Consider the following 24,244-nt stretch of genomic DNA (forward strand, 5'->3'; position numbering starts at 1 on the left):
TATTCTAGTGTTGATTATTGTGTTCCAAAACGGCAATGTGGTACAACATAAAGATGCATGTGAGGTATAATTACCGGTAAAACAAAAATCAAATGGCTGCATCTCCAAGCCTAAAATTAGTTTTAAAAGATGCTCTTCATGGTTATTGATGCATGTTCAAACAATAAAATCTTGAGTTATGCGTAAATAAGGTCAACGCTACAAAAAAAATTACACGATTATAAACAAAAAAAAATTTTTCACTGACATATTTTATTCTTTGTGGGGCAAGTTATAGCTTTCACATTTGAGACACTCAGTTCCATTATTGCTCCATGTAAGGTTTCAGTCGGGTTTTTGTGACATCTGTGAGAGCATGCAGGGGTAGGAGAGAAGAAATAAGCTTTTCCAAATGGACTAATTTACAACCTGCTCACAGACAGCCAGATTCAGCAGGAATCCTTCATTTATAACTGAAATGATCACTGTCATATTTTACCACCACGAGGTGGAGGCTGGTGTTTCTTTAAACCTTTAAACCGTTGCTGTAAAAACCTCAAGGGAGACGTTCATTTTGTATGAGGACATAAAGGACAGCTGTAAAAAACGGGAGTAAAATATGGAATATGTGTCTGGTGTTTTAGGCCAAACAGTACTTTTTACCTTTGCTCTGTATTTGAGAGACTAATAAAAGCAATGTCCCCCTCAGGGATGAATAAAGGATTCTGACTCTTTTTCTGATTCTAAATGATTTACACGTTTGGTGCACTTCTACTGGTGTAGAACTAAGTAGCTTTAATATCTTGAAAAATGGCTATATAACGCTTCAATCATCATGTGAGGTTTACCAAAATCTTTTCTGTGGAATACACATGTATCAACAAGAAATAGATTTACCCAGCAGAGGTTGGTTTGGCATTTAAAAATATTCTAATTGCCTTGTTAGATAGCAATATCACCAACTGTTACCCATCTTTACATTAAAACAAAGTCCTTCTGTGGATTTAGAAGAGACCTTGGAAGAGCATTGGTGGTTTTAGCTACAAAGCACATGCAGAACAATGACAGGTTTCTTTTATTTCCTGTTTTCTGATAGATTCTACGGTATATCGACATTTCAGAAACATGGAAAGACAATAAACCTCTGGTTTCAATTGAAACATATTAAGAAAAGCATCTTAAGATCCAATCAAGTCTAGAGAATATAGTCTATTTCTGAGTACAGCGTGTCTGTCAGGTCCTCTTCACTTTGGTCCTCTCCTTTAAGGCACATGGACCCTCGCCTGTGAAAAATGAGGGCAAAGCTTTGATATCTTAAGTTCCTTTTAATAGAATCTTTCAATCAAGAGTAAATACAAACATTTAGATTTAAGATATGTAATGTAAATACATTCATTTCACTCACCCCAGCTGCTGGCATTGGAGTGCTCCTGCACAGGGGCAATGTTTCCTTGGTCCGTCATCCTGGATGTCCCAGGGCAAGAGCTCTGTCAAGTGGTTGGAAGCACCAAAACAGCGTTCGCGCTCAATGGGCTTGGCCAAACACACGGGGAAGAGCAGGGCTGAACACACACACACACACGCTAACTTTTTAAAAGAATGCAGAGAGGCATGAAACATTTACTGCAGTGTGTGCTGCGCTGCACCTTTATGGAAAGCACAGCAGAGGTCTGTGCTGCAGTCTGTCTGGTATTGACAAGTGCTGCCTGCACCTCCTTTGGTTGCATTAGGACTGCACTGGCCCCAAACACACAGCTGGTCACTGCAACACTGCTCGTCCTTAGTACACGACTAAAGGTAGAAAGAGAATCATTCTCATTTCTCGCATAATAAAAAAATTACGAAGCATTTTCAGTTCCACACGGAAACTCACCAGAGCATTAAAGACAATTATTGCCTGTTAAATATTAATAAATTACAAATCTTATATATATCCTTCATCAGTTCTTAATTTGGGTATGTAGTAAATCATCGTCTATCTAGATATTTCCATGCAGAACTTTTGACAAGATACAGATTCTGTCCCCTCTGTATTTATAATCCCTGCATGCTGTGCCTGTCTTTGGCAGACTGCCAGTCCCTTAATCCATTCACATATTTTTTTAATCCCATGCAGCTATATATCCAGGGATGACACGGCAAAATCCCAAGAATATACCAAGCCTTTATTTAAACCATTTTTACTCCTAAGGGGGTGGGGGGTAAAATGTCCTTTCGCTTGAAGCTCCTGGGTCAATGTTCACAAACAACACACTCAGGTTACACTTGTGGACACACTGCAATACAACCAAACTGACACCAGCTGTTCTAAAGTGATGCATGTGTGTGAAGGACATGAATGTCAAATGGTGCCTCAATTCAGTCACTCAATAAAGTTGGGTTCACTTACCACATCAGTTGCTTTGCAAGGCAGACATTTAGAGTTGTGTAAATCATAAAAGCAATAGCTTCCCACCCCACAGTCCTCCTCAGTCATACATCCCTGCAGACAAGAGTGAAGAATCATGGCAAACCGTTTTATTTATGCAGTAACAGCAATTTTAGATATCAACACTTGCTGTTGGAATATTTAGCTTTACAAGCCATATCTACGTGTAACTTTGACTGGTATTAGTTTGAATTAAAAGTATGTGCAACAAATTTAATTTAAAATACTGACTGTATCAACATTTTAGTTTCCATTGGTAAAATAAAAAATGTCAATATCAACAATTCAAATCAAGGATCATATTAATACTGTTATCTTCAGCTCTGTAACATAACAAACTTACACGATCAATATTGTTCCACATCTCTGTGGACTGGATGGCTGCTGTAATGTTGTTTGTCTCCTGCATGAAGGGGGGGGGGGGGGGACACCAGTCAGGATTGTCCCATAAGGAATAAAACAAATATTTGGAATGCATCAATAACTTTATTGACTTTATTAAGCCTACCTGCTCTGCTGAGGTAAAGACAGGTTCACTGTCCCTCACTGCGTCAGAACCAGTTTCATTGTGATGACTTGGAGGAAGGTCAGAGGGATGAGAGCTGAGACTGACGTTCCCCTAGAAAGAGAACCCAGAGGTAACGAGATGCCTCGTACTCTATTTGCACGGCTGCCTTTGTATATTAAGTCATTTTAAAATACTGTATTCTCATAATTTCCTCCAGGAACTTATACAGTACAAGGTCTGGGGAAGAGGGCAAAATTCCTACTTGCTTAAACGCATCCTCGGGTGTTTCCTGCGGTTCCTCTGAGGGTCGCTCCTCTTCCAACTCCGTTCGTCCACGAGTGTAATCATCCTCCAGAATGTAGCTGATGCCTGAGTCCACGATCTCAGGAAGGATGCCGTTGCAGCCCGCCGTGAGAAGCAAAACCAGCAGGGCTAGCTGCGTCATGCTGCTGGTCCTGCTGCTGGTCCTGCTGCTGGTCCTGCTGCTGGTCCTGCCGCTGCGTTCTGAGGAGGGTGTGGCAGTGATGGCGACCTACGCCAGCAGCGGAGAAGTCATGTCCACTGAGGATGTCATCACCTCAGACACTTTAATACAGTATGTGTCATCACCTCAGACACTTTAATACAGTATGTGTCATCATAAACGTATAGAGCATATAAACATAACCAGGAACAGATCTATATTACTCAAATTTAATCACCTTTCTTGATGAAGAAGGGATAATCTTAGCAGCTATGACGTCAAATTGGCTAAATGCTAGGTAGCTACATGAATAGCTGGCAAATGATAATAATAATTAGATAATAATAATCATATTACGCAATTAGTTTTGCTATTATAAAAATAAGATCAATGGCATAATTTGTAAACTTTTGCAATCAATGCCAATATTAAACTAGCCAATAACTACTCTGCTAATTACTATATTAGGGTTAGAGTTATCAGGGTTAGGGTTAATAATTTGCTAACTAATTATTATAATATATCTAGTTTGACTAACTATTGACTATTGTTGAACAATAAATAAACTTTGACAAACAATAAATTAACAAACATTAACCAAAAGTACATAAGAAATGGAAGTTGGCACACATAAACTTGTGTTGTGGCACGTCAGCATTTTTATTCACATCTGTTTTGTTTTTTTTAATTTGCAAGACATGTAAATAGGTTTGTAATACTGTAAGAAAACTAAGATCAATGGTATACTTTGTAAACTTTCCTAGATTATCAATACTAATTGTTATGTTAGTTGTACTCCAGCTACACTCAGATTTAGTAAATTGAGAAAAGCTTCCTTGGGTTGACCCGATTGACACGTAGTTCCGCCGGACGGACACTAGATGGCGTGTTTGCGTGACTAGTGACTTACTGCTGTTTGTTTCACGCTGTGCTGCGTGGACGATTATTTCTGCTGACAATGTAAATAAGTGATGTGTTGAGTAACTTTTGGATCACCTCTTACAAAATGAACTAGTAACACGTGAAAAAACCAGTTAACTGTGTCACAATTAAATTTTTCCATAGACCTCTTATCAGCACTTTCACAATTTTTGAAAATGTAGTTTATTCTCATAAATTATACCCAAGTATTTAATCAGACAGGAACTTTGATTCAGTAATATGTTTCTAGAATGGTCGACCCCGTTTGATTTTGGTTCTAAAATCAAACCCTTTCGTGGTTGGGGAGGCAGTGATGTCTCCTGTGGGGGAACTGGAGTCTGTGTATTAAACAGCAGCTCAGGGACGCGTCCGACCCACGAGCACCGCCCTCAGACAGAACTACGGACAGACCTGCTGTCAGTCTGACTGGAACACAACCCACAGCGTGGATCGTGAAGGCATCGTGGAGACCGGGGTTGAGATCGGAGGTAAGTTGTTTTGTTTTTAACTTTGTGGTTTTAGAGAAAGTGACGGTCTTCTAACGAGTACTCTGATATGATAAGCAGACGTATTAAAACAGCACAAAAATAAACAGTCACCATTAAGTTTGAACAAAGTTTTAAATCGATCGAGGTGTTGTTTTGAATTTGAATCGGACTTTTTTTTTTGAACACGTGTTCGTCTCGCGTTTTTATTGGACAGCTTAATCCTGATCACTATATAATGTCATCACCATGTAAAATCACCTTTTATCCTGCTGGTGTAGTAAATCACACTGGATTACGTTGAGCTGTCAAAATGAAATTTATGAGATTTTCAAAATTCAATGATAGAAGAAATGGAAAACTGGTTTGATTTAAAAAAAAAAAAATCCTTAATCATGACCTTTGAAAGTGGTGGTATGATTAAAAGTGATCGACCACTGAGTGGTGTTTTAATTCCTGTGGACCATTCTTCAGAGCGACTCCACCTGCTCAGCAGCTCCAGACAGTAGTAATGCCTCAAATTGCATGAGAAAGAAAGGTGTGGTGTTGAAAAGCTGAGGTATCAGAGTCATGAATGAATGTGAATGACAATCATTGGTTCATGTGCTGATCAGATACACAGCTGAATGAATAAAGCAGACACCACATTCCCATAACATGGCCAAAGTTTAACACCTGAACCACTGACGGTTGCTTAGAAAGAAAGACATTATGATCACTTATCTGCATCTCCAGACATGTCTCCACTCATTTTAGGAGGATGATGCATAATGTCTGAAGTAACGCTTGTAAAGCAGCTGGTATTTCACCGCCCACTGCTGTGTGAGGAGTCATGTCCTGTGTAATTTATGATACGTCAGACTGTAAGAGTCATACTTCACTCTGGAGTGACTCTACCAGGAAATGTGCATCCAAACAGTTTTCATTCATATCATAACTACCACACAGATGGTTTCAGTGATTTACACTAATGGAATTAGTGCGAATTTGCCTGTCAACAAGCCTTTTTTTTTTTAGTCTTTCATTTGCTGTTATGCAAAATATGTGGTAAAACAGGAAACATCCTGGTAAGTTAGAAAATTTATATTTTTTGCTAAATCACTAGAATGCTTAAGACCTGAACAATCACAGTGATAACAGCCATTAGATTTAAAATTCTAAACATTTGCAAATGTTCTCCTTCACCACAGATGCTCTGTCATCACCTTTCCAGCTTATTATTTACTACAACTACTAAATGAATTTTCCAAAATCTTATTTTACACATAAAAAATCATAAATGATCACCTTTGCTCTTCGGCATTGGCAGCGGGCCAAATCTGAGTGATGGATTGAATAAATTGATCGATATCCTGGAGAATTAATAAATCAATCCCTAGGTAAATGAGGGTGATGTAGCTATGTGAGGAAAAAATAAAGAGAAAGTGTTTTACATATTTTTCCGAGTATTGCCAGGCGATGTGTTGCAAACTGTCTCTTTCCTCTTGACGATATGTTTCCTTCCTTGTTCTGTTGCGTAAAACTGGGCAGCTGGTATCAGACAAAACAGGGAGAGAAACTTTCTGATGGCGGTGGCGCTCCCCGTGCCCTGCTAGTAGCCTGATGAAATTTCATGAAATAACAGCATTTATGTTTTTTTATAAAAGATGATGGTGAATGACAAGATAAGTTGGGATGCACCACGTCTAAACCGGTCGGTTTAAACCGGTTTAAAAGGAGATGTTACTCTGGTCATATTCACTCCTGGACTTCATTAACACTTTCCATCGAAGGCGATCATGTTGAACATACCTCAGTCATGCTTTGCAATCACAACGCTGGAATTTTACAGCCTCCTCTCAGCTTTGATCTGAACAGGAAACCAGACACACGCCACAGGAAGGGTTCAGATAAGAGACGTCTGAGGGAGCTCACGCTCTTCACTGTTGCATTTTAGCCCTGTTTAAATTGTAAAACAAGGCATTGGATGTCTTGCTCTGTGCATCACCATCACGGTTTAGCCAGCTGGATACTCCTGGTGTGACAGCACGTTGGTGATGACATAACGATCGTGTTTAATATTTAGTTTTGTGAGAGGCCTTCTGTCCTGCTACCACTCCTCCACCTGAACACATGGCCTTTATTGAGTTGACCTTTGTACATTTCTGTGTTCATCAGGGGAAGTCTTGTTTACAGGCTCTCCTGCTGACTGATTCAAGCGCTGCTGCTGTCTGTACTAGTCATGTGTTGTTTTCTTCAACATGACACTTCTCTATTTGGCACATATTGGATTGTAGAATCTGCTGCTGTTGCCAGGCTGTAATACTGTCATGATATGGATCGAAGAAGAAACCCACACTGCGCTTTGACGTTTAGTCACTTTGCAGTTTATCTTCTGGATAATACTGCATTTTTATGCCCCTGAAACACTCATCAGAATGATAAATCCATTTGATGAGTTTGCTGTAGGTCAAGTGAAGTTGTCTGTGCTAGAAACTGGGCAGGCACACTCTGTCCAGACAAATCATTCTCCAAAGGAGCCGTGTGGTGAATGCACCTCGACGCCGAATGTTCCTCTGACATTCAATCTGTCACCATCTCCACCTCGTCAATGGGGGCGCCTCGTCTGCGTTTGCATCGCCTCCTGAACAGATTTCAGAGAGGTGAGACAATACTGGAGGCTTTGGGGCCTGGACAGAGTCAACTGTTTTCTCACTGCTGGCCTATCAGCCCACAGAGGGTTCCTTCCTGGTTTCCTTCACTCAGCCTGTAATTACTGTTACTTGCTGGCTATGCTACAGTATACACATTTCCCACCACTCCCAATGTTTTCCGTTAAATTGCAAGCTTCCTATTGTATTCTGACAGCTTCAGACTATGAGCTGTGTGCAAACAAATGAAGACGTTGAATCGCTGGCTTGAAACTTGTGTAACTGTCTTTATGGGTTTTTTTATTGTCAGTTTTATTCTGTAACTTTCATACATCACCGACTCCTTCCAGTATCTCTGACATTTGCTCACATATTCAAATGTAGTCTTATTTGTGGATGATAGAGGTATATTATTTAATGTGATGGGGAAAAAAACAAATCAACAATAAATTGATGAAGTAAACAAGTGGTTTTATTTTTGCAGAGTTGAAGCTTTCACACAATTGCACAGTCGTGAAGTAGTCCTGTGTCTATTTTAACTCCAACAGTCATGCGCCACCCTATTTTATAAATACACTCAATGGTCCTTAAGGACTATTCATTCACTGTCCTAAGCAAAAGTACGATTCACTTCTGCTTCACTAACTTGAGCTGAACTCTAAAGTTGTAAAGAGGTGAAGCACATTTTTGTGTTTAAACTATGTGTATTCAGTTATTTGAACTGAAACATGCGTGTGTTAAGGTGTGCATGTGTGGTCGTTTCTTTGTTCTCTTTACCATCCAGGTGTAAGAGGTATGTTTTGCACATTCCTGACATTCCCGTTCTATCACACTGGAAGCCGATAGGTTTGCTACGTCCCTCAGACACACAGCAGTGCATTAATTTATACGCTCCACTGCACAGCCATGCCGTGGTGGCAGTACTTCTGTGTCATGTGACCCTAATGGCATGAGGAGATGGAAGTGCTAGAATAAAATTCCCAAAGTTCAGATAGCACTATAAATTCTTCACCATTCAGATAAATGAATCACTTATCATGATTTTGTCCATTGGCTGCTGACAGTTTTACTCCATCAGATCATCGTCTGATTGGACAGGAGACTCCAAACCTTCACAGCATCTTCTTAAGCATTGTGTGTTTCGACGGTCATATGGCGTGTGTGTGTTTTTTTCTGCTTGGTCTGTCTTTAGTCATATTTTTACAGCCATTCTGTGGTTTTACTGTCTGCCCACAAGTGACTTTCCATCCTGTCAGACGCGGTGAAGTCATTTGACTCTGCCTGAGATAATGTAGCTTAAGTGTTGAGCTTTGGCTCCACTATGAAAACTTTTACTGGTATGTTTTTCTTCAATTGTCACATACTTGCAAAAGAGATGCTTCCAAAAGTTTCTTGTTAGTAGGATTACATGCAAATTTGTGAATGAACATTGTGAATGTTTCTGGAGAGGTGGGGTATGGATCAATGAACAATACATTCGGTTCTGGTAGTGATCCAGTGCATTATTCACGGGATTCTTCACTGTTGCGGGATATTGATCTCTGGGATTTTTTTTTTTCATAAACTCATGGGTGATATCATCAATACTTGGATAAAAAAAACATACAATACAATAAGATCCATCAAAAATCTATATTCCAGTTCTGGCGATCCAGAATGTTTAGAATTATAGGACTGAGACAATTCACTACTGTGAAATACCAAACTGGTGTGACAGATATGTAACAAAGACTCAAATATCATATGATGGATCTTTATAAGATAAGATATACTTTATTTATCCCGAACTGGGAAATGTAAACGTTGCAGCAGTACAAGTTACTCAGCTGGATCCTGAAGAAAAATAACATTAGCAAAATATTGTTTTATTGACAAAGTAGAGAATTGATAGTGATACTAATGTTATTCTTTATTCTGGTGGTCGGTTTCCATGGTCATGGAGTCATATTATGTGGGTCAAACAATCCCTTTAGGTTCAGCAGTATAATGGGGAAACTGAGCTGGTGGAGGTCTGCTCTGTCTTAATACTTTCTACTTCACCAGCTGGACTCCATGTTGGTTAGGTCAACATATCTTAATGTGAATTTTCCTCAAAAGGCATTAAAGACTATTGAACTCTTGCCAACGTTTGGAATAAAATGATGTCAACCTAAAGTTATTTCTTGTTGTTCTTTTGCAAACACAGCCACGAGTAGCTGTTCTAAAAATACATGCTTGTGTTTATTACACCATTACTCATCTTTAATCCTTTTTAGGCAGTATTTTACATCTTACTTTCTCAAACAAACTTTTAAGTCCGCTTTCAAAAAGAAATAACTCCTCAGAGACTTTATAGATGACACTATGCAGGCCCCTAACACTCCTTGATTGCATGATAGAATACACAGGGATTTTCCCATCACAGTCTGCTGCATGCATGAAAGATTAAAGCACCTGCATCTTATATCATGTCTGTCTTAGTCATTGCTCTTCCCTCACTGGAAACTGGGGGAGTGAATTCCTCAAAGAAATGTGGAGACTGTCCTGTGACTACTTTGCTGGTGGAGGTGGTGAGAGGTCTCGCTGAGTGTCGGACTCATGCTGATAGAGCAGTTCAGGGCTCTTCTGGCCACGTGGCAGAGGAATGTCGGCTCATTTTGTGGCTGGATGCCGGCAGTGAAAAGCCTCAGGGCTCCACAGAATCTACCAATGGAACATGGGCAGTTTGAAGCTTTAAAGCAGGCCGTGGGGCGTCTCACTGCAACATTTTTGTGGGCAGGTTGGTGTTCTTTTCTGTGCCTGAATCTTTCTCATCAAGAGAATCAAAAACAGGATGCAAAGGCACACCCAAACAGGATTTTGTGTTAATGATTATGTTAATTTTAGCAAAGGGACAAACAGGGGAGGGACGTTCAAAATAACACCTTATTCAAATTGCAGTACAAAGACAAGTGGAAACGAGCCCCCAGTACTGGGGGCTCGTTGGACACAGCATGTCGTTCCAGGTTAAGACCTCCCTCTTGCCTGAAAATAGACAGCAACCAAAAAAACAAACAAAACAATTTACTTTACATTCATTTATTTCTTTTATTTTTACATGAATATGGTTCAACATGACAGTGGAAAGGCATAAAATGAGTATTACAAAAGTCAATACCACTAACATACTGTTAGCATATGTACATGTAGAAACTGATAAAGGAAGAATTCATACATTAAATAACATGCTCTGGAAACAAAATGTTTTGATGCCAAGCCCACTATCTATTTGTTTTCATAAAAATGTCTCCAACAAAATTTTCAAAGCTTCAAAGTTTCAAAGAACCAGATAATAAGGTGAAACAAGAAGCTTTAAAGAGCTATACGAATAAAGGTTGATTGATTGATCATTGTAATTGATTTACTACAATGATCATGAATTACTGTGAGGGTCAGTCAGTCCTGCTCTGCCAGTCTGACCCTTGCTGCCCATCATTCACAGGATTTTTAAAAGTCAAAAACAGCAGACAGTTAAGCCGTGGTCTCCACATGAGCCAACACGTGCTTCAACAATAAAAAATATCTCCTCTTTGCTTTTATGAAGATCTTTTGAGAGCATTTTTCAAAATACTTGGTGGCTGACGTTTTATTTTGTCTGTTCAGCTCTGTTCTTACGCTAGTGTTTTCTTTTTGCAAGTAGAATTACTTTTTAGAGTGTTTAATACAAAGCCCTCACAGTTTTGTTGTGTTTAAATATTTTGTGGAACCTTGAAGCTGTTTACCGAAGCAATAAATCCAAAATAGAACCGCAACCAGCTGCTTTTAAAGGCTCACGTGGTAAAAACATTTAGAAAACTGAAGCTATGTCCTTGATTGCTGCTGATTACAAAACTGTCTCCTTTAACATTTGCTCTCATATTTACCTGACAGCTTTGACTTCACTTTGAATGCTAGCTTGTCAGTCTGAGGACACGTCTCTTAATAATGACTGCTACTGAGAGTCCTGAAAACGATGGTAATTAAGTTGCCCTCATTTAATTCAATTCAGTTCAATTCAATTAAAAAAAATTGAAAGCACGTAAAGCAGCAAAATACACAATAAACAGAAATGGTACAATATAAAGAGGTGTGTGCAATGAGCTAATGCATATGTAAAAAGAGACGTAGAAATCGTAAAACTATCCGTCAGAAATGAGCGCGTCAGAGCTTAGAGCGTATAAGACAAAGCTATGCTTTATACTTATTTGAAATGACTTCAAAGCGAAATTAATGGGAAAAAAACTTGAATGTTTTAAAAATGAGACATATCCATACTAATAATAGACGATGGATAAACCAGTTTCCCAAAACCATCTGTGAGAGAGTCTTTGCCATGAGATGACATCACACTCTCTTGTCTCTTGCCTCTGCAGACTGGGCATGACGGCCAAGCAGAGGGTGTAGCCACATCTGGCAGAGAGTGCTAAAGTACGCAGGCACGCAGCTCACTGGACATTACTCTGGTGGGGAAAGATGGGAGAGACGGAGGAGGACAGGGATAATGTGGGGAAACTATTTGAGAACTTCGTCCAGGCCTTGACCTGTAAGGAAACCCTCCAGGCTTTCAACGTCCTCTGCAGACGTCTGTCCCTGGACCCCTCAGACAACGCCACCTTCTACAACAGTCTGAAGGCCAAAGTCACCACCTGGAAGGCCAAAGCGCTGTGGAGTAAACTGGACAAGAGGATGTCCCATAAGGAGTACAACACAGGCCAGGTCTGCTCTGGCACCAAGGTACTTTTAAAAAGTTTTGAACAGTCAAGTCGTAGGCTACTGAAAGTACAGGTGGTGAATTTAAAAAGAAAAAAGACTGACAAAAAAAGATGCAAATATTCTAATATCATCTTCAATGTTGTAAGGGATCTAGAAGTTATTTTTTTTATTGTGTATGAAAGTTTATTTTAAAAGGTCCACATGCCAGTGTTGTGTAACGAAGAAATCTCTACCAAGGCCTTTTGTTGTACCTCACAGTAAGAGTCCCATATTAGTGTGATCCTTATAATCTAACTTGTTTATAAAAGCATGTCCCTTCAAGTTAGAATTGATATTTCACTAATAGTTAATGTTTTCAGGATGAAGTTCAGTAATTTTCGAAGATGCATCAAATTTATGCATTATTATTTGTTATGTAAGCTCCATAAATCTGGAATATGACTTGAACACAGATTATAGTCTGATGTTTGGCAGGGTCAAGCATTAATTCCCTGAAGACAAGGGTCTTATAAATGCCTTGTCAGCAAATATTAAAGAAACTTTTGGTAACATTCCAAATCTGTTAATAATGTTTTTTTATGTAACAGGCAAACAAAGCTATACCACAAAAAAAGAGTGACCTTTTTCAAATCAAAAGAGTAAGGTAGAAATAATCTGAATGTAAATTTTTCACAAAGCTGACATTTTAGGATACTGAAAATATATTGTGTATCTGCTTTGATTTGATTTTTTAAAATCGTATGAATGATGTTCTTCCTCAGGATCTGTTCATGAAGACTAAACACCGTCACTGAGGTGATGTTGGTGTTCTCAGAACACAGCTCATCATCTCCAAAAACACTCACTCTTTCACTCTAGTTCCCAACATGCAGGACAGGAAATTAAAGGCATCTACTTTACTTTGCACTGATTCGCTCAGATAGGTGCTCCAAAACAAAGCTGTGCATACATGCAATCATTTCTACCTAGACAAATTAATTGCTGAAACCTTTACATTCAGCTGTAGAGAAAGAGAGATGCCAAAAGAATCTCGGTCCACAAACACACAAGACAATCAGAAACACCAGGTGAGCACACAATCATATAAAACACAACAGAGGTTTTCATAAAATGCACAAAAAAAAAACATAAATCTAAATCCATTTCGCTGACAACCATCCCTCACAGAGAGAGGAAACAACATGAACATGTAATAAGAGTGAGAACGTTATTGCAAAGAGCTGACAGCAGTGGGATGAACACATCATGTCAGGGTGTGTGGTGGCGGCAGCGTCTGGCAAGAAAGGTGAAAGGAGGAAAACCTGGAGGGCTTTTATTACCTTTCAGACATCATCTGTCTGCAGCTTCAAAGAGTTTTTATTGCACAGAGTGAAAGACGGCATCACTCGCTGACTTTAAATCTTCAGCCCCCGTCAAACGGAGTGTGTATTCCTCCCTTCCTTTAAGGCTGGAGACAAACCAGTAATGCTGCGGAATGGGTTTTCATGTGAGCTCACTTTCACAGGTTCTGTCTGAATTAATCCAACATCAAATAGATTAAGGTCAAATTTCGTAAATTGAACAATCCAAAGGGTAGTGTTGTAAAATAAAAAGGGGGTGAGACAAGTGCTTAAAACAGTGGATCGTCTGCATGGTTTAAACATGAACTTTTTTTGAAGTTATGAAATTAAGTTCTCTTCTCAGTGTTTGAGATTTAACAAGTTACTTTTCAATCGTCACACACGTACAGAACACATTTACAGGTAATCGCTCACAGGATGGCCAGTTTGCTTTTACTGAAATAACAAGGGGAAGAGTTGTGTTTTCATGGTGACTCATTTCCTCAAAAAAAGTGACGCATTAAATCAGTCAGCACTCCTCTTCATTTCCGCGTCCCTAGCGGCAATTTGTAAAAGATGCAATGCCAACCACGCTTTACGGCCTGACCAGTTTGCTGCTGTGACACATAACCACACAGTCATTATCACAGTTTTACAATGCACAAAAAATTAATTTTGTGCAATCTGACTCCTCTGTGATACAACAACAGCTAAATGCCTGTTGAATCCTCATCAAAGCCCAGATTGGTTCTGCTGGTTAGTCCAGACTGTTCCTGGCAGCAGCCCTCTGCAGTCATTCAGTCTGACGGATGTGTTGACACTGTTGATCATGCACCCTGTAGATTTATAATTGATTAGTTATTTGGATACTGTTTTTGAGCTGTGATGCCTCTCAGAAATTGAACCACTTTTTTCTCTATATGGAAGACAAAGTCTTCAACCTTGAAATGAAGATGCTCTGTACTGAAATGGAGCTGAAGGTAAATGTTTGTGTGTATCTGGTCAGGAAAAGCCTCATTGGGAATAATCCACCGAGGAAAAACAACAGGCTTGAACAAACAGCCTGTTGCTGCTAACGACACCTGTGGGTGTCGGTCACACCTGAGATAACGCGATGACATCACCACAGGAAATAGTTTATGACACATTATGTACCTCATTGCCTGTGAAAGTTTAGCCACATGCTTACAAAAGCAGTCACCTTGTTTTTGGGCGTGTAGGGAAGCATCTGGGGTTTGTCTGATAGTTTTCCAAAGATGTGGATAAGGGTGACATCGACTCACGTTGTACCCGCTTTGTGTTTGTCTTTTGTAGGACACACAGGATTCAGGAAATTACTCCCTGGGTTCAAATATGTAGCAAACTCTTGTCTGAATACTGGTGGGATTTAGAGCTCGGGCTGCAGAGCTCTTCGTGCTTTTGGAATAGAATGAAGGTTTCACCTTTAAAAAAACACAGACATTGTGGAGGACTTCTCTTATCATTCTGGAAGGAGATGTTATGTTTCCACCACATTCTCAGACGGATGCTGTAACCTCAGTGATGTCACGCATATTTGGCGCAGGCCGATGCACGAATCACTCCTCAGATATGTAGATTGAAATGGAGGTTGTTTTACAGGTGTGTTAAAACTGCTAACACATACAGGGTGGGCTGAATAGAAAGGTCCTCAGCGTTCTGCCTCTGCTGAAGTGTGCTGAAGCGAGGCACTGTAAACTACTTAATGCTCCACTGGAGCAATAAATGCTGCTCCCCTCTTATGATCCATTTAATGCTGCGTTATATGTTAAAAAAAACCCATTGGATTCCTCTCAGTCTTTCTGCAGGAAGGGTTTCAGCCCTCGGTGATTACAGGCAACATGCAGCTGAAGCTCTTTTCTCTCTACATTGTTTGGATAATGAGGGCAATTTGTCATTCTCTTATTTAGTGCCTCATCATCGGAGGAGGTCCTTGCGGCCTGAGGACAGCCATCGAGCTCGCTTTAATGGGAGCCAAAGTGGTGGTGATTGAGAAGAGGGACTCTTTCTCCAGGAACAACGTGCTCCACCTGTGGCCCTTCACCATTCACGACCTGAGGGGCCTTGGGGCCAAAAAGTTTTACGGCAAATTCTGCGCTGGAGCCATCGACCACATCAGTTAGTATCTGACTTTATAGAAACAAAGACGATGGCAAGCGGTTTTAGTTTATTGATAAATGTTACAATTTCCCTGTGAATTAAGGAAATGATGTTACAATTTACAGTATGTTCTGCACTATAAGGCACACTGGACTATAAGGTGCACTGGACTATAAGGCACACTGGACTATAAGGCACACTGGACTATAAGGCACACTGGACTATAAGGCGCACCTTCAATGAATGGCCTATTCTAAAACCCTTTCTGCACTGAATTACAAGGTGCATCAGATTATAAGGCGCACCTTCAACGAATGGCCCATTTTAAAATGTATTTCACATATAAGGCACACGGGATTAAAAGGTGCACTGTTGGTTTTTGAGAAAACTAAAGGCGTTTAGGTACGCCTTATAATTCACAAAGTACTGTATTTGAAAAGAATTTGATGATTAGACCAACATCACAGACTGAAAAGAGGAATGGTGAAAGATCACAGGAGTTTCTGGCTCGTTCTTGACAATGTCAAGATAACAGCACACAAAGTGTTTCAGCATTGTGTAAGTCTGTACAGAAACGTAATGTGTGTTTGTGTGTATTTGATAGGCATTCAACAGCTGCAGCTCATCCTCCTGAAGGTTGCCTTGATTGTTGCCGTGGAGTTTCACATCAACGTGGAGTTTGTCAACTTGCTGGAACCCCCAAAAGATCAGGAAAACAAAAGTACCCATGCATGCACTCAACCAATAAACTTGACAGTCCTTTTATAAACAGCAACTGAACATTTATTTTGTGAGCTGTGAGCTTTGGAAAGATTTAAGCGGCAGGAAACCACATGAATAGATGGTGACAAGCGTCTTTGTTGGACTGCTACTGTGCAGCCATCCTTCGGGGTCGTGTTTACCCATCATCTAGTGCTGTTGATCCGGTTGCCAGAGAGTTCTCATACTGCTGTATTCAATTCCCTGGAAGAAGCAGGACACGAGCAACAAGCTAGTTTTTCCATCATAGTTACATTAATGGAGGTCACCTGGCTGCCTGACTTCCCTTTTAGTGCCTGATATTCTCATCGCAACACCAGTGAATCAACACACTGTCCTTAATTTAAGACCAAGCCTTTGCTGTTGTCGTTTCCATGCGTGTTTATAGCATGTTTAGATATTTGACCCTCTCATCATGTTGAACTACATCGAGTCGGGAAGCAAATAGAAGCTGCTGCCAGGCTTTGTGTCCTCAGCGTTAATATCAAAGCTCTGATAATAACAAGAGCCATGCTTTAATTTAGACGCCAGCTTATCCCTCCTCTTTTGCTGTGACAGACTTAGCTCTGCCTTTGACATCATGGAATGTATTTTCCACATGTTGATGTTACACAACAAACTGACAAGCCGGCCTCACACTCCCATAGCAACCACACTGCATTCTTACCATGTTAAATCCGAAGTCTGAGTCAGACTTACGGACATGCGGTATCTCAAATCGTGAACTTAATCGTGAGCTGTCCTGCTTTCTTGTCAATTAAAATTGTTTTCTGAAAGGAAAAAAAGATGTTATTTCTCGTTTTACTGGCATCACAGCAACAAGGAAGTGATCCTGCTACGTGTATGAAGTGCATTTCACCCCTCTCACTCTTCATATCTTTGTTCCTCTCAGGGATTGGGTGGAGAGCTGCAATCCGACCCTCTGATCACCCCGTGGCTAACTTTGAGTTTGATGTCATCGTGGGGGCCGATGGACGCAGGAACACTCTGGAAGGTGAGAAGATAGGGAATGTCAGGGATGAAAGATTTAGTTCAAGGATGTGCCTCTTTTTGTCTTGAAAGGATAATATAAAGTTACCTGTGGGTGTTCCAGGAAGAATCCATGACCCCGTATGTGTACCGTACCAGCATTCAAAGCACAGCATTATGGGAGCCAACTATCACTTTAATAAGGAGTTAATGTTGATATGATGCTTTTTACACGTTTTTACACTCCAGCGGTGTTTATGACTGTCATCCCTTATTAACAGTTAACAACACTTTAAAAAACAGTGTGTCCTTCATTTCAACACTAGTTCGAAGGTATCTGTAATCAATAAGGCCGTTTCGATTACATTCTGGTCTCTTCAGTCTCAGCAATACGAAAATACACACACTATTTTTTATAGTATTTTAAAAAAATCTCTGAGGTGTCATGTGGAAGAAGAACTCATGTTTTCTTGATTCAGATGAAACCCAGAGCACCGTCTGTTTACTGACTAGTCCAACATGTTCAACAGGACTCTTACTGGAGCTTGTCTCTGAATTACATCGGCTTTATTCTTGCTGTTGAATCTATAAATACACTCACCTTCTGTAAACCTGAGCTCATGTAAAGTCAATAATCTCTCCCAGAGGGAAAAGGTGCATGCCAAAACGCTGTATAGAAAGAGATTACAGCTGGACTTCAGTGCAGCAATTGATACATGCATGCTGGCGTCTCTCCATCCCTCTATCATGCTGTTTTGGCCTCCCTCCCAAATATTCCGTCATCAAACAGCCAATTCATGTCGGATACTTATTCCGGAAAAGGGAATTTTCAGGCAGAACAAAATGTTTTATCTCAATCTTCAAAAATGAAGAAAAGAAAGAGCCCAGAGGAAATGATTTTCTCCTGCCGTCATGTGGACTTTGAGATACTTGTATGGTCTACAAAGAGAGAGAGAGAGAGAGAGAGAGAGGGAGAGCAGAAATGTGAACAATAATGGAGAAACCCTGACACAAAAAAAGTGTTTTGCTTACACCTTAGAAAGTCTAACACCCATCTTCTGCTCAAGAACGACAATAATCATCATCCTGCTGTCGTCTGGGAGGTAACAGAAGTATCCGAGCCATTAGACCACAAATAGGATTTAATAAGTTAAATTCTTTGAATATATGACTAGAGAAAGGTTATACTGTGACATACTTGTAAATCTCAACTGAATGAGCACATTGTAAGTAAAATGACAAACTAGCTTACGTATTTAAGCTTTACAGATGGCCCATTACTGCCACACACACCCCTCTGAGGGGTACTTTAATATTTAATTACTGGTGCTTTTTACAATCCATGGCTTTTGTTCCCTTGGCTACAGAAAGGCTCACCTGGGTAATCTGCCTCTGATCCCAAAATAAGTGCCTTGTAATTGTGCTTTTTCTTGTAATTACAGTATTTGCTTGGTCAAGCTCACAGGGCTTGGTTTGATTGGGATCAGCGTTGCTTGAGACACCGGTGATGATTAATCTCTGCTTTATTCCTCATCTCATCAACTGTTTCTCTCTCAGGTTTCCGAAGAAAAGAATTCAGGGGAAAGCTGGCGATTGCGATCACAGCCAACTTCATCAACAGGAACACGACCGCCGAGGCCAAAGTGGAGGAGATCAGTGGCGTGGCCTTCATCTTCAACCAGAAGTTCTTTCTTGACCTCAAAGAGGTGACAGGTGGGAGAAAGGCACTGAGGAGTTACCTGATGTGATCCATCTAGAGAGAAAGTTTGCTCTGGTTGTAGCCACTGATTTGTCTGTTGTTGTTTGTTGTAGGCATCGATCTGGAGAACATTGTGTACTACAGAGACAATACGCATTACTTTGTCATGACTGCCAAGAAACAAAGCCTGCTGGACAAGGGTGTCGTTATTAATGTAAGCAGATTATTGGCACCAGCGGTTTCCTATTGATGAATTTGGAGATGTCTGCATCATCTAGGGGGGTTTTCATTAGCATCTGTGGGCTTGTTTGTTTGTCTCTTATCAGGATTGCAACCAAACCCCTTGATTGATTGCCATGAAACTAGTTGGGCGAAACTGCGGCTTCTCCTTACTGCTGTGCTTCTGCTCCACAGGATTATGGAGAAACCCAGATGCTGCTGAATAGTGAAAACGTCAACCAGGAAGCTCTTCTGTGCTACGCCCGTGAAGCTGCTGACTTTGGCACCAACTATCAACTTCCCACGCTGGATTTTGCCATGAACCACTGCGGGCAGCCGGATGTAGCGATGTTTGACTTCACCAGCATGCACGCCTCTGAGAATGCTGCTCTGGTCAGGGAGAGATTTGGACACCACTTGGTGGTAGCGCTAGTTGGCGACAGTCTACTAGAGGTGAGAAAAGCGTAGACTGGTCATGTTGAGTAAAGTTGGCTTGATATCGGTGAGTGCAGGAGTGTAGATGGTGTGGAAAGAAGATGAACAACCAGCGTGTAAAACACTGCATGTGAGATTTGTTTCTGTTGCCAGCTGGTTTTTGATTTTTTTGTTTTTGCAGAGTTGATTCCATCCTTTAGGATTTTTTTTTTGTCTCTCAGTTTATTCTGACACACATTTATAGGCATTCATTTGTATATTTGTGACATGTTCTGTGCAGCCCTTCTGGCCCATGGGGACAGGGTGTGCCAGAGGCTTCTTAGCTGCCTTTGACACGGCCTGGATGGTACAGAGCTGGGCTCAGGGTCGGACGGTTCTGGAGGTGCTGGCAGAAAGGTGCCAAACACTGCATATTTGTGTCTTTTAGTATCACAAAACCTTCTTTTTAAGACACTGACTGAACAGAGTTCATGTGATGTTTCAACAGGGAGAGTATTTACAGACTGCTCCCGCAGACAACACCTGAAAACATCGGCAAAAACTTTGACCAGTACACCATAGACCCCGCGACCCGCTACCCCAACCTTCACTCCACTTGTGTCAGGCCACACCAGGTGGGAGGCAGCGCTGTCACAGTCTTACCGTTGGTCTCTTATCTTTAACAGCTTCTCTGGTGTTTAAATTTCCCTTTTCCTTGTTTCAGGTGCGTCACCTGTACATCAGCGGAGAGACGAACTCCTGCTCTTTAGAGCGAGCTGCAACCATACGCCGGCCCGTTAATCTAAGCAGACGAGGTAGATTTTCCAGGATTTGGCAGATTCCTGTGTTTTAGGAGTGAATCTCTAGATCAAACACAGACTTGCAACATCCCGTGACACCCCTGAATTCAAAATTTTACCCTTCATAGATTGAAGCACTAGCTTTGATCTACGGTCTTTCTCACACTGGCCTTCTCCCTCGTCTTTCTATCTTATCCGGTTACTGAGTGTGCAAAAGTTGAAATTTCACCTTGACCTAATTTTCTCAAGGTCAAGGTCATCATCTCATTTTCATCCCCTTTGCTGCCCGAGTAATGTGCTTTTTGTTTCATATTTCTATCTGCAATGGTTGCGAAGACTCCTGTGTAACTCTTTGTCCTATAGCATTTTTTTAACTTTACTTTCCATTTTTGGGAGTTTGTGGCAAACCCGGTCAAAGGTTTTTGAAGAAAAACATTCATCCTCCTCTGGAACAGTTGTAAATGTGATTGTATGTGTTGTGGGACGGTAAACCCCCTTCATACTGATCTGAGCTGTATGTTTGACTCAAGTAACTTGAGCCATCCCCTGAAGGAGACAGGAAAGTACATGTTCAGACAAAGCTGATAGAAATTACATACTTTAGCCCTCAGCCTTCACGTGACCCTCTTTATTTGCCTGTGACCTCATATTCTTTCCACTGTAAACTTCCTGATGGTGACAGGCGTTGAGTGATTTGAGCAACTGTGTTTCATTTGAAAATGTCTCTTTCTACATCGTGTTATAGAGTCAGAGATCCGACCGGCGAGGCTCCTGACCTGGTGCCAGAGGCAGACGGAGGGCTACAGGAATGTGATGATCACAGACTTGACGTCTTGTTGGAAAAGTGGCATCACCCTCTGTGCCCTCATCCACCGGTTCAGACCCCATCTGATGTATGTAACACACATCCCATCATGTCACACTCTTGCGTCTGCATTGCTTAACAGGATTTCTTTCTTGCATGTGCAAGGACATCAAATGGACAGGCCCGATTCTTTTTTTTTTGTCTTAAAATGAACTCTGCGCCCTCTTTTTAACAACTACTTGTGAAAGAGATTTTTTTTTGTGGGCGTGATGAATGTGTTCAGAATGAGAGACTCTTTAATCTTTGTGTGTTTTTGGCGACGTTCTACCTCCTTCCCAAAACTTACAAACATTTGGTCCCTTTTAAGTGTGCTGACAGATTTGAAAAATACTTCATGCGTCGTTGCGCTCTGCTTCACGTCAGCTGGGTGTAAAAATGGAAACAGAGGCGTATCCAGAGTTTTGCAGATATACATTTCACACATTTTTATCATTGTTATTGAAATGACTGACATAAAAAGTTGTTAGTATTTAGATCCAAGTTATGGGTCTTTCCGTCTTGTGATCTCGAGTTGTGAAGAAAAAAAAGAAAATGAGCCTTAATTTCCTCTTTTCCACCTCCGGCTGCTTTACACAACATGTGTATGAATCAGTGCAACTATAGATTAGAACATTTACAAATCTAATTATATCCTCTCACTCTTTAATTGCTGCCTACATACCTCACCACATGCCAGGAAAATTTCATGTGGTTTCCAGGACATTTTTCTATACGCATGTCTGTCAGCAGACAGGAGAGTGGGAGTTTATTTGTAAAAAAAAAAAAAAAAGAAAGAGATTGGGGAAAAGAGTGGGCCTCCTTTCTTTAAGAGTAACACCAAAGTTTGTGTGTGCTGCTGTTAGGTTCCTGCTGTCTTCTTTACATTAGTATGAAAGGACGTCAGGGGAGGCGGAGACGTCAGGGCTACTATTTTCTCCCACTGTTTTGTCCTGTGGAGTGTTCCTGTGTCGGGTTAAAGACTGCTGAGGACAGGTTTTTTTTTGTCTGATGTCTTCCCCCGGTGCCGACTGTTAAATGTTTTTATATTATTATCTTGAACTCCCCTTGGGTCTAGTCAGCTGACACCTACATGTTGGCTCCAACAGGAAATAATCCCTCTGAGAATCTCATTAACAAAACCAACTGTTTCATTCCCATCGCATTATTCAGGGAATCTTAGATAGTTATAAAGGCTTTTGTAAAATAAATAAATAGGAAGTAGCTTAATCTTTATGAAATGCACACCAAAAAAATAAGTAATCTGTCTGAAGATGGATAGTCTTGACTCAGGATCTTCACCATCATCTGTAAAATCTCTCACTGTCTGGGTCATCAGAGATTTTGACTCGTTAAATGAAGAAGACCATGCTGCCAACCTCCAGCTGGCTTTGGACATCAGCGAGCGTGAGTTTGGGATCCGGTCGTTTGCGTCCGACAAGGAACTGAGCGGTGATCAGGAGCCGGATAAGACCAGGGTGATGGCCTACCTGTCCAAGTTTTATGAGCTGTTCCGTGGAACGCCTTTTCCTGCCTCAGGTCGTTTATTTTATTCTTATGTATTCCAATCTGCTCCATTTTGCTCGCTATACTAGAAACTACTCAACTGTGCTTGACACTATAGCATTCTTCTTTACTCTAACTTCTTTACTCTACAATTCTGTTTTCTGACTCCACTTGACTCACTTTATCCTCCTCTGACATGCACCGGAGTGATTCATTTGTATTTTTATAAAGCACCCGACTCAGTAACTGTCTTCAAATTCCATTATCCATTGTTATGACCTGACATTTACAGCTGTGTGCTGTAGAAACAGTGAAAACTCTGATACAGTTGTGTCTTATACTGTAGGCTCCAGAGCACTGGATGAAAACAATGAAGATTATCCATCCAGAGAAGTCAGAAGTAATAATAATGTGCTCAATCTTGCAGTGCCAAGGAAACGTGTACCAAAGGTAGCTCCACACTGTTTAAATCTCATGCTCAATATAATTATTAGACTGATTCTGGCTTTGTGTGGAATTCTTTCATGCATACAGTATGTCATTGTTAAATGAGTTTTAGTGGGCAATGTATTCCAGAATTTTCCCCAGTAGTTTGCGGCTAGAAACTCCCCCTCTTTTTCCTGGATAGTCCATCTTATTCCCTTTTTCTTTTTTTTCTTTTTTTTTTTGCTGAACTGACAGGATGAGAAGAAGTCAGACGGTTCAGATCCGATTTACAAAAGGAGGAGGAAATTCTGCAGCTATTTGGAGGAGGTTTGTTAGTAAAAATGCCTACTCATTATTTCATAGTTCATACTTTCCTACGCGGTTGAATGATCTGGTCTGTCGTCTGTCTCCTGTTAGGCCACCAACCTGTCGGGTAACAGCGCTTTATTGAGAGAAGATCGAGAGCCCAAAGAAAACAAAGTGCGCTCCATGGCTAGTCAGCTGCTGGCCAAGTTTGAAGGCACACCCAGCTACCCTGTCAGGAGAACCCAGGTGAAAACACAAATATGAGTTCAAAAACTATTTAAAACGTCTTTTGTTGTGAATATCAGCTTATCTTTCGGCCGTTTTCAGCAAAATGTTTCCTTTTTCTGACTTTAGTTTCTTCTCCTATCTGTGATGTCCACCTGATAATCCTGTCAACCTTTTGTATTCCTTCCTAACTTTTCTGTTAAATCTCAGCCAGGCTGTGAGACATCCTCCCCACTGCACACGCTTGGCAAGATGGGGAGTCTGTCCGTTAAAGTCAGGCCTCCAGTCCCACCTAAACCTCCTCCTGAGATGCAGGTATCAGGGCAGTGTTTGAAACTAGCGGTGATGTGTAAATCTTCACATAAATAGAAGCATGTTTAGAATTGATCCTGATACAATTCAACAACTTTTGATGATTCCTTTATTGAAGGAAATAGAAGTCTATAACTGAGTCTGTCCACGTTTACAAAATGTGTCTGTTAAATATTAATAAAGTACAGTACATTCATTCATCAACTA

The 24,244-nt window shown here is 40.7% G+C and overlaps 2 protein-coding genes across 10 annotated transcripts in view; one reads left to right on the top strand and one right to left on the bottom strand.

Annotated features, from left to right (window-relative positions):
* Positions 1–27: 27 nt before the first annotated feature.
* On the bottom strand, positions 28–5,534 carry dkk3a (dickkopf WNT signaling pathway inhibitor 3a). Of its 2 annotated transcripts, XM_068312219.1 has the most exons (9): positions 5,185–5,534; positions 5,046–5,089; positions 3,178–3,447; positions 2,916–3,026; positions 2,751–2,810; positions 2,369–2,461; positions 1,626–1,770; positions 1,385–1,541; positions 28–1,262 (listed from the first exon to the last, which is right to left on the bottom strand). In XM_068312219.1, the coding sequence occupies exons 3-9, from the start codon at positions 3,358–3,360 to the stop codon at positions 1,175–1,177; spliced, it is 837 nt and encodes a 278-aa protein (XP_068168320.1). In that variant the 5' UTR covers positions 3,361–3,447; positions 5,046–5,089; positions 5,185–5,534; the 3' UTR covers positions 28–1,174. The 2 variants fall into 2 exon arrangements, with proteins under 2 accessions (XP_068168320.1, XP_068168331.1); XM_068312230.1 differs by lacking the exon at positions 5,185–5,534 and having other exon boundaries at positions 5,046–5,098.
* mical2a (microtubule associated monooxygenase, calponin and LIM domain containing 2a) overlaps positions 4,565–24,244 on the top strand; it is a 26,788-nt gene continuing 7,108 nt past the window's right edge. For 2 of the 8 annotated variants that reach the window (XM_068312171.1, XM_068312180.1), the window contains exons 1-17: positions 4,568–4,787; positions 11,785–12,145; positions 15,372–15,579; positions 16,166–16,282; positions 17,213–17,314; positions 18,847–19,002; positions 19,102–19,202; positions 19,403–19,660; positions 19,923–20,038; positions 20,130–20,256; positions 20,346–20,436; positions 21,167–21,314; positions 22,602–22,801; positions 23,115–23,218; positions 23,450–23,521; positions 23,612–23,746; positions 23,936–24,040. In XM_068312171.1, the coding sequence (XP_068168272.1) occupies positions 11,885–12,145; positions 15,372–15,579; positions 16,166–16,282; positions 17,213–17,314; positions 18,847–19,002; positions 19,102–19,202; positions 19,403–19,660; positions 19,923–20,038; positions 20,130–20,256; positions 20,346–20,436; positions 21,167–21,314; positions 22,602–22,801; positions 23,115–23,218; positions 23,450–23,521; positions 23,612–23,746; positions 23,936–24,040 (2,301 nt within the window). In that variant the 5' untranslated portion in view covers positions 4,568–4,787; positions 11,785–11,884. Of the gene's footprint in view, positions 4,788–11,784; positions 12,146–15,371; positions 15,580–16,165; positions 16,283–17,212; positions 17,315–18,846; positions 19,003–19,101; positions 19,203–19,402; positions 19,661–19,922; positions 20,039–20,129; positions 20,257–20,345; positions 20,437–21,166; positions 21,315–22,601; positions 22,802–23,114; positions 23,219–23,449; positions 23,522–23,611; positions 23,747–23,935; positions 24,041–24,244 lie in introns of all 8 variants that reach the window. The other 6 variants (XM_068312155.1, XM_068312150.1, XM_068312164.1 and 3 more) reach the window with 6 other exon arrangements.

Source organism: Antennarius striatus, chromosome 1 (assembly GCF_040054535.1).
Source record: "Antennarius striatus isolate MH-2024 chromosome 1, ASM4005453v1, whole genome shotgun sequence".
Taxonomy (NCBI): domain Eukaryota; kingdom Metazoa; phylum Chordata; class Actinopteri; order Lophiiformes; family Antennariidae; genus Antennarius; species Antennarius striatus.

What these genes read in the sequence shown, in the direction of transcription:
- dkk3a (XM_068312219.1), bottom strand. Translation starts at nt 3,360, where the DNA reads ATGACGCAGCTAGCCCTGCTGGTTTTGCTTCTCACGGCGGGCTGCAAC. An exon ending in CTTGCAAAGCAACTGATGTG is followed by an intron (nt 1,771 to 2,368) that starts GTAAGTGAACCC and finishes TTCTACCTTTAG; the next exon opens with TCGTGTACTAAGGACGAGCA. An exon ending in CTGCTGTGCTTTCCATAAAG is followed by an intron (nt 1,542 to 1,625) that starts GTGCAGCGCAGC and finishes GTGTGTGTTCAG; the next exon opens with CCCTGCTCTTCCCCGTGTGT.